Below are 10,361 nucleotides of genomic sequence, written 5' to 3' on the forward strand. Positions count from 1 at the left end.
CAAACACTTTAATATAGGGTGGATTCGAGGAAAAGACTCATCAAGGCTCTTGCATTATGAAGGAGGTGGATCCAGAACATTATCAACAGATATCATATGTCCCATGTACATGCGTGTATGGGACATGCTGAAAATCGCTAGCAACCCTTTTGAAGACAGACCTCTTATTCTATGCGAGTATGTCATCATCATTTGATTTGCCTTCCCATTTTTCCAGTCATTCTGTTGTTACTAAAATTCCTTTCTCTTCTTAAGGTATTCGCATTCAATGGGAAACAGTACTGGGAATATTCACGAGTACTGGAAAGCTATTGACAGCACAGTTGGTCTCCAAGGAGGTTTTATTTGGGATTGGGTTGACCAGGTACTTAGTTATCCTACTTACATAATTGGATGGTTGAAGCCAGTATCTCTTACAAAATCTTATGTTAATTTTTACATTAAAAAATGCTTTATATATTTTTATTTTAATTTGTTTTTTGATACATATTGATTAAGTGGAGGAAAAAATAAATGGAAGATGGAAGCTACCGTGTATCAACTAGCATAGTTGGACAACCATGAACAACTTACCAAGCAGTATAATGCCACATTTGGAACATGAAAGGACATTCGGTGTTGATGTGCATGTGTGTATCCACTTGTTTCTCTTGAGCAACATTATTTGAAATTGGAGAGTTCCTCAAAGATCTTTATTTGACACTTAAGCATATCATCAAGTTCTAAGATGATTATTTGACCCATTAGAATGGATTGAGAACAAAAATAGTCATCACTGAACTTCTTAATGAATTCTTGACATCAAAGACTAGTCACATAAACTAATATTTGTTGAACACGTACAATGACCAGTACCAATTAGGTACCAGTCGCTACGGTACAGTACCATACCATACCGACGTATGATACGTAGCAATGCATTAGTCAAGTGCTGTAGTGATAGGGAGAGAAAGGAAGTGCGGAAGGAGGCGGCCTACCAGATTTGGTGAGGGAGGGGTCCTACATGAGCAGTGGAAGAGGAGAGGGGAGGAAGCTGCAACGCTACCATGAGTAATGGAGGGAGGGGAGTGCGGAGGAGGGAGTAGGTAGTAGAGATGGGGAAGAAGGGGACTAGGGATTTCAAGGAGAGGTATCTAAGAGGTTTTAGAGCCCTTGAAAGGGGTCGATTCTACATGAGTGAATTGATTAAAATTGCTCGAAACTAGATAGAATCGATGAGTTCAGCCTTGTTTTAACCTATTCCTCTCTGTCCTATTTCTAAAGTCTGAACCATCCCAGTTTTTGGCTAGTTTAGTATGGTATGCCCTCAACCCGACAACTTGGGATGGTTTGGCGAACCTAGCATAAAATAGACCTGAGATCAAGTTGGATCAACAGCCACAAATGAGACAAAGGTGGTTAAACATGGCAAATAAAGAGGGTCGGTTCAGCATACCTTCCGTACTTCCATAGACTTATTCTTGTCATATATTGACTAATGACTAATGTTTTAAATATGTCTAGTTTTTTTGTTTGTGTTGGAATAATAAGCCTATCTTCAGATCAATAGTTATTTTCTTAGTATGTATAACATGTTCTTCATTTTGAGAACTAGGACAGGGGAAAGCCTAGCCAAAATCAAGGTGAGGGTGGGACTTGAACCCATGTCCTTGGTACACCCAAAGACTTTACCAACTGCTCTAGTTGACACTCTCTTAATGAGTATAACATCTTATGATTAGAGTTTGCTGAACCCGGCTGAATCGCCTGGTTCGGCCAGTACCGAGTTGACTCAGCGGGGCACCGGACGGTTCATTCATATTTTTTGGAATCGGCTCCAACCGGCCAGAACCAGCTGACTCATCAAAATCCATTAAGATGATTAGTTCTTATTTTTTGTTTGAGAAGAAGAAGGGAAAGGCTCATCAAAATCCATTAAGATGATTAGTTCTTGTGAAGACGAGACTTGAACCGAAGTCACTGGTACCCAAACCCCAGTTACTTTAACAGCTGAAACAGCACCCTCCACTGAGACAGTCTTATTGAGCTTGGTATAATAATAAATAATGATTCTATTTACAATAATTTCTCTGGTCAGCTACATCTCTTTACATTTCTGCTACTTAAAAATCTAAGAAATGTTTTAAAATTCAAACTTTTAGAAGAAGATAATATTACTTTAACATTCAGTTGAAATCTTATTTATTTAATTAACAGAATTTCGTAAATATACTTATAATTTTATGTTTGATTCTGCAATGTTGATATGTGCTTTCCAGTGGGGGTTTGGAATATAGCCTGCAGTGGAATTTTGTTCCATTATACTGCAGAACGTTAAGAATAAGAGCCAAAATCGGGAGATGGTGATCTATATTTTGTCAAGTTTATGTTTTGAAAAATGTGAATTTTTACTTCAAGTGCCAAAGTATATGATGGAAAAGGTTTGCATTTTTTTGCCCCAAGTGTAAACTCTTATTAATGGTGAGTATTACAAAAATTGATTTTGCTCTAAAAAACTAGTGCTTAATGGGTAAAGTGAGGTCAATTTGCCACTTTGTTAAGTGTATTATCTTAAGTAATTGTTATATTCTTGTAACATGTTCAGAAAATGCATCCATATGATAGATTTAGTGCAAGCGATGATGTTCAACTGCTTTCAGCAATAAATCAATAAACTCACTTCTGGCTTTCCTACTTCATAAAATCCGAGTCTATAAAATATAGTTTATCCTGAATTCTTTGAGCTTGCAATGAACAATTTATAATGAATTAAGTACATTGTCTTTTGATACTCTACTTTATTTGAGCTTGCAATGAACAATTTATAATGAATTCAGTACATTATCTTTTGATACTCTACTTTATCCTAGCTTTCTCGTTATAAGTATACTCTTTTTTCAGTACACAACATTGCGCTGTTGAACTATAGAATAAGGAGTCATACTTGTACAATACTCTAACATGCCCTAGCTTTCTCATTATAGTCATTTTCGTTTTAAATAGAACATTGCTCTGTTGATCTCAAGTGCAGTGTGTTAGTTGTGATATAACTTTCATTACTTTTCATACAGGGCTTGCTGAAGGAGGGCAGTGATGGATGCAAATATTGGGCATATGGAGGTCACTTTGGAGATACACCCAATGATTTAAATTTCTGTTTGAATGGCCTCACATGGCCAGATCGAACTCCTCACCCTGCTCTACATGGTAATTAAAAATTAGTTTTCTGTTGACATTTGAAACTATTGAAAATTTGAAATTATATTTAACTTGTCCACTATCATGAATTATGATCATTAGACATGGGGGCCAGTCAGGTGATTGTGTGTGTGAATGATTGTTAGGCATCCACATATATCCTTACTCGTTGAAGCTTTATAAATTTCAGAGGTTAAATATGTCTATCAGCCCATCAAGGTCTTCTTAATGGATAGCACAGTTAAGGTATTTCCCTGATTGATATTTACCTTGCTTGGATGCAATCATTTTATCTTTTTATTTTTTTTAAACTTCCCCCCTGCAATCAGGTACTGAATAACCCTTTATTTATTTTGTAGATAGTTAATGAACACTTCTTTGACACAACACAAACTACAGAGTTCAGTTGGATTCTTCAAGGAGATGGATGTGACCTGGGTTCTGGGATACTTGACCTCCCAATAATGGCACCTCAAAGTAGTTATGATATCGAATTCAAATCATCCCCATGGTATTCTCTTTGGAAATCATGTTCAGCAACAGAGGTATTCTTAACAATAACTGCAAAACTAAAACATTCAACACGATGGGCAGAAGATGGTCATGTCCTTGCTTCTACTCAACTATGTTTACTCGCCAAAAGTGAATCCAGTCCTCATGTACTTCTTCTGCGGATCCCTATTCAGGTTCTTAATATCCCTGTTTGTTGAATTCTGAAATCGTTTGGCATCCTTTTCAGGTCATCAACTTGGCAAAAAGTAAAATTCTACTTTCTGAGTTTGTTGGTGACATTTTAACTGTTAGCAAGCAGAACATCTGGCAGATCAAACTGAACACCTGCACTGGAACAATTGAAAGTTGGAAGGTAATTGTTTTACTGATAGTCTTTGTAATCATCTTCTGTGTTTTGAGAACCTCTATACTCCGTATTCCAGAACTTTATTGATTTTTTTTTCTAGAAAATTCAGTAACCTGTGTGGAAAGCTCTTAGATCAGCTTTGCTTATTAAAATCTCAAGCTAATTCATTTTGTGGATCTTAAAGCTGAGTTGCATTTAGTATCTACCCAGATTAACTTTGTTTAATCTTGTGTGGAAGTGTCATGCCACAGAACACAAGCTGGCACGTGATATGGCTGCACATTCCATAGGGTATAACCTTAAAATAAGGTTCACCATCTCGGTACTGGGCTCTGTACCGATGCCACACCAGCACAGTGTCGGTACTCGGTATGGTACAGTACGGAATTTTTTTGGCATATCGAGTATTAGTATGCTACCCACAATGGATACCGGTACTGAACTGGTATGGTACGGTATGCCCTATACTATCCGAACTCCAGTACGACATACCATGCTATGAAACATGCGAGGCTTACTAAACAAACAAAACATCAACAATATAATCACCATTTTCAAGAATAAAATAAAATAGTCCAATATTTTAGATAATAGAAATAGTCCAACCACAATTTCAAACATCCAGTGATATCAGAGATGCTTTAAATCTTCTCCACCTCTCACCAGCAAAACCCCAAACTTCCACTGAATTCTAATCATCGTATTTTGAAAAGAAAGACAAGAAGTGGCATAGCTAACGCTCAATAAGAATCCCCATACTCATGCACACCAACATAAATTGATTAATAAATAACTTGATAGTTAACAACAAACATTCTATAGTAAATATGCTCAATGGAATGATATTAAACTATTATTACCATGAAATGCACATGCTAGTTATCTAGAACTTGAATTTTATTTTCCACTGCTCAACAGACTATAGTATCTCAATGCATTGCATACAACCTAAATGATATTTCCTCGTAATGGTGGTTCATTATCAACAATTTATGAACATTCATGACATATGATAGGGGTTAGATTCAGCTAATATTCTGAGAGTATTCCATAATAATTTATTTCTAGCTTTGGATTAGCCACGGTCATGTTTCTCACTCGTGATGGGGCAATTGATAGCGTCACATTTTTCGTCCGTGATGGGGCAATCAATAGTGTCAGGTTTCCACCTGTGATGGGGCAAGGCAAACAATAGTGTCATATTTCCTTCCTATGATGTGACAATTGATAATATCATACTCCAGACCGTGACATGCAAATCATATTAAGTGGAAATCAGCTGGATCAAGGGGTAAGTGTCCGATTTAGGCAGGGATAGCATGGCAATGACTATCAATGATGGGATCCAGCAACGTCCGATGAAGATTGACCGGTGACAGGAGGTGACAGGGTCGATTCAAAGGACGGAGACTGAGATGGGGAAAGGAAAACTAGCTCAAATCTAGTGTTAAATTGAGCCCTTGGCTCGAGTGCCTATCGGCTAGATTCAATGGTAGGTAGGGTGAAATCGGAGGAAGAAAGGAGGATGAGGAGAGCATGGGAAATAGGGAAGGTAGTTAGGTTCATGACCAATCGATTCTTTCTGTCTTGCACATCGCTATTTAGATCTGGTAGTATATGCTATGAAGGAAATGTCCGAGGAACAAAAGTAGGGATAGGGGTGGTGTTCAACAGTGACCCTAGCTCTCATGCCTACCAACAAGACTAGCAAAATCACAACCGAAGCAATGAAGGGAGGGTGACAAATCAAATCGTATAGGAAGAGGAGGAAACTTAGTGGTTGGTGTTTGATGGATCAGGTGGGAGAAGAAATAGGGGAAGCGGGTTGGGGGTTGGAGCAAGGATCTAGAGACAAGGAACTTAGGCTTAACCTCTGTCCAAGCGATGGAGTTTGGCGATGATAATGACTACACACCCATGGCTTGGTCTAGCAGTGGAGCGGAGGATGAAGGGGAGGATGGCAGAAATAGAGAGAGGGAGCCAGTGGAGATGGTCTCGATGTAGGTACTTGTGGGGAGGTAGCCAATAGGAATCAGAGAGGAAAAGATAGAGAGGAGATCAGGTGGTGGTCTGGTGCCAGTTGAACGACTGTCAGCAAGGTTGGGACTAAAATAGAGAGAGGGTCTATGGTATCAGATAGGAGGGTAGAGAGAAGATAAAAGAAACGGGGGAGGTTTACTGTGGTGGTAGTCGACAGGTGGTGATCATTGGAAACCAGTAGAGGGACCAAGGTGGGAGAGAGAGGGAGAGGGAGAGAGAGAGAGAGAGAGAGGACTATGGTGGTGGCATCTGGTGATTAGGGAGGGAGCGATTGAAGTCAGAGGGAATAGTGTCATGGAATGGGGGAAGATGGATAAAATAGGGAGGCAGTAGTGGTTTTGCACACGCGACCCATGCACGTTGGCACGCACGACTGAGGGTCTTGGGCAGCAAATCTGCACCCATCCCCCTCTTCTTGGTGGGCATTCCGCTCTTGCCAACAGCTCTAATAGAGGATCCACGGTTGCGATCCCCTTAGAATGACGTCAATGCTAGCCCCTTGAGGTTAGGTTGACGAGTTCAGGCGAATTCAGCTGAACTAGTTGCCGATCTTGGCCGGTCCGCTAGTCGGTCCTCACAGAAAGTTTATGGTTGGTAATTTTAAATGTTATCTTTGCTATTATTAAATAATTACTGGATCTAAAAAGTTTAAGATGGTAGAGAAAGGGTCAACAATGCATCTTAGACTTAACAGCTATGATGGGTACCGTTTTAACGAACATCAAGAGAATATAAGACATCTAAGGGCTTTTATATTTATCTAAAATCTTCAACTTTCTAGTGGAGTTGAAACATTGCATAATGACCTGAAAATGGAGAAGTGGATGTGCCAAAAATATTTTCTTCATTCAATACAGTATTATTTTCGGGTTTGATTGATGAGATGCATTAAAACAATCATAGATAATCATTATCACACATTTGATTATCAAGTCAGTAAGGGACCAAAGATATGCTTTTAGAATGGCCAAGTTACTAGTATCAGGGTTATTTATAACTCATTCTAGGAATAGTTTTCTCCATGAGTTAGCTTGTTATTCATATTCATATATCTGCCTCAGTGGATACCCTAGTTATTTAGCAGATATGATAGCAATCAACGGGTATTTTGCACCACCATATGGCTGTTTTTTAACTGAATGGCCAACTTGAGATTCCACATTCAGAAACATTACCATCTAACTGGAGGTGTACAGTTCTCGATGCATGTACTGACAGTGGTCATATTATTTGAAAGTAGGACTTTTCACTATTCTAATTTCATCATTTTGGTGCCAAGCACAGATGCCAAATACAGTACAGTAGATGGAGCGATGGTTAGGATGACTTCAGTGCATGAGGACATGCAACAAGGATACACAGATGCATACCTGTGTACCTACATACACACATAATGCATGCATCCATTCATACATGCATATCATATAATTCGTGAGAATATTTTCTTCTTCTTATTATTCTTCTTTCTTTTTCCTTTTTTTTTTTCTATAAGCATGACATCTTTGTTCATCAATCAAGTCCAAAATACTTATGAGTATGATTCAAAATGCTCGTGTTGGAAAATATCTTTGTTCTTATGCCTTATACCCTTCAAGGACAAGGTTTGATGGAAGGAGTAAACTGAAAGAAAGAGTTTGCATTAAAAGGAATATGCTTGATCCCATTAATGTAACTGCTTTTTATATCATGAGACATCATTTTAAGTAAATCACTTTAGCTAAGGTATGACAATTGGCTATGTGACATGGAGGAGTCTTCTACTGCTATATTTGATTTAAGATTCTGCACCTCATCTTGGTTGTCAACCCTACATGTTTCTTTGGCTTCTGGCCAGGCCCCTTTAGCAGCTGACCTCTTGGTGAGAGGGAGGGAGGGAGGTTCAAGTAATTCTAGTAGGCTTTCCTACATTCTTCAGTTGTATTTTTGGACTTCTAAACCTTCTCTTCTCCATTGTGTGCCAGTGCTAATCTCTAAGAAGCTATACTCTCTCATCATGAGGCATAGGATCATGGATGTCAGTAATAAAATGAACACTCGTGCTTAGCCTTGCACTGCAGAGATAGGGTCCACTATGCCATTAATTGATTGCTATGCCATATCTTGTTCAGCACAATATGATTGTTCATGCCGCAACAACGCTGCAGTAATGATGAAGTGTTCAAAAGTCGCTCAGTAACCATAAAAGATGTTTTTGAATTATGTCCAAATCTCCTTTCTTCATATGAACAAATGCCTTAAAAATGGCCCTGGCCTTACAAAAGATTGAGAACTGATAGGCTGTATTGCATCTGTTTTCTGTGTCGCTTGGGTTTTATTTCAGGCATCCTCCACTGCGATCCTGTCCATAAAATCCATTTTATCCAGAATTTTTTTGGTTGACTAAGAAAAGTGCACCTAAGCTTTTGATGAACTACAGGTTGAAGGATGTCTCCTTACAAATCAGGGCATACTTCCCTGCTTTTGGCGAGCTCCTACCGATAATGACAAAGGAGGAGGTCCAGACAGCTATGCCTCCAAGTGGAAGGCGGCCGGCCTTGATAATGTATCATTTCATACAGGGAACTGCTCCATAAAGGAATTGTCCGATCATAGTGTGCAGATAACAGCTGTCTATTTTGGTGTTTCAAGGGATCAAGAGATCCTGCTGGGTTCTGGAGGTTTCAATGAGCATGAAAATTCAAGTTACATTCTTTTCAGAGTTGATGTGTTTTACTGGATCTCTGAAACTGGTGATCTGATAATTGAATACAATATAAATCCTAAGAATGATCTTCCTCCTCTTCCCCGCGTTGGGGTTGTATTCCATGTTGACCAGGCATTAGATCATGTGACCTGGTATGGGAAAGGACCATTTGAATGTTATCCAGATCGGAAAGAAGCAGCCCATGTTGGTATATATGAAAGTACTGCGGAAGATATGCATGTACCTTACATTGCTCCTGGTGAGTGTTCTGGTCGAGCAGATGTACGATGGGTAGCATTTCGAAACAGGGATGGTGTCGGCCTGTTTGCTTCCATTTATGGCACATCGCCGCCTATGCAAATGAGTGCAAGCTACTATAGCACTGAGGAACTTGACAAGAAAACTCACAACCAAGACCTAGTCAAAGGAGATGACATTGAGGTAGCTCTCTCTCTCTCTCTCTGTGTGTATGTGTTTGTATGCATGTGTTTTGTACGTAGTCAATGATTTTTGCATCATACTTAGTGCTGTATGAGCACTTGAAAGCCATTTGTTTGGTCATCCATGTGGTTTTCAAAACACTTGCTGGGTCAATGGGTCAAAGCATATTATTCTTTAGATTTTGACCAAGGTTAAGACGTCTTCGACCTATTGCAAGACTTTTCAAATGATTGTTGGACTTTCTCATCCAAGTAAATCTTCTGGTATCATCCTATATTTTTCTATATTTTTTATTTTTCTTTTTGAAGCGATAAGCTTTGTGAGTTATTCATCAAATCCTGATATATCGTTATATCAGAAAATCCTTATTCTTACTTCATTATCCCAAATCCTGATTTATGTGAGGCATGGTGGTTTAAGACTGATGTAAGCTTCTTGTTGTGATAAGTAGTCAACTAACAAGATCAATAAGATTAACAGTTCTAATGGTTATCTTTGTGAACCAGAATACTTCACATTCTTATTCATGATTAGAAAACTTGATTCTCTTCTGTAATCCTCCCCGCATGTTTAGCATGTAATTTGTACTCACATACTACTCAGATTATTAATGCCCTCTGAAATTACTAACGTCTTTAGTTAGATAAAGTTTTGTAAGCTGCAATTTGAAACTGGTTCTTGTGTTACAGGTACATCTTGATCATAAGCACATGGGTTTGGGTGGAGATGACAGTTGGTCCCCTAGTGTCCATGATCAATACCTGGTGCCTCCAATTTCTTACTCTTTCTCTGTAAGATTATGCGCCGTCCTTCCATCAACTTCATGCCAAGAGATCTATAGATCGCAGCTTCCACAGTGATATTATTGGTACCTGTTGGACAAACAGTGAACTATGAGAGTTAATCTGTACTATGGAGTGACTAGAGAACAAGAATGTTGAACAGAAAGCTAGTGTTCTGACCAATAAACACCTAAGACTATATATATTCAGACAAATTCTTGAATATAACTAAAAAAGTATTAAGAACTGTTTATTTAGTGCTGAACTCTTGTATTTTCGTCATTCGATATAGTTTTCATGGATGGAATGTACATATATTTTTTCTTTTTTGTTAGGAAAAATGTTAAAATAGTGAGTTATTTTATTTGGTGCATGGTGA

The 10,361-nt window shown here is 38.6% G+C and overlaps 1 protein-coding gene across 7 annotated transcripts in view; it reads left to right on the top strand.

Moving 5' to 3' along the window:
• LOC103713844 (glycoside hydrolase family 2 protein) overlaps positions 1-10,239 on the top strand; it is a 35,241-nt gene extending 25,002 nt beyond the window's left edge. For all 7 annotated transcript variants that reach the window (XM_008800889.6, XM_008800888.6, XM_008800885.6 and 4 more), the window contains 8 exons: positions 18-177; positions 256-364; positions 3,051-3,186; positions 3,368-3,423; positions 3,537-3,836; positions 3,917-4,042; positions 8,493-9,200; positions 9,890-10,239. In XM_008800889.6, coding sequence (XP_008799111.4) covers positions 18-177; positions 256-364; positions 3,051-3,186; positions 3,368-3,423; positions 3,537-3,836; positions 3,917-4,042; positions 8,493-9,200; positions 9,890-10,060 — 1,766 coding nt within the window. In that variant the 3' untranslated portion in view covers positions 10,061-10,239. The remainder of the gene's footprint in view (positions 1-17; positions 178-255; positions 365-3,050; positions 3,187-3,367; positions 3,424-3,536; positions 3,837-3,916; positions 4,043-8,492; positions 9,201-9,889) is intronic.
• The last annotated feature ends 122 nt before the right edge of the window (positions 10,240-10,361 follow it).

The sequence above is a fragment of the Phoenix dactylifera genome, chromosome 12 (assembly GCF_051530095.1).
Source record: "Phoenix dactylifera cultivar Ajwa chromosome 12, Ajwa_hap1_PhDact_Kaust_v1.1, whole genome shotgun sequence".
In the NCBI taxonomy this organism is placed as follows: domain Eukaryota; kingdom Viridiplantae; phylum Streptophyta; class Magnoliopsida; order Arecales; family Arecaceae; genus Phoenix; species Phoenix dactylifera.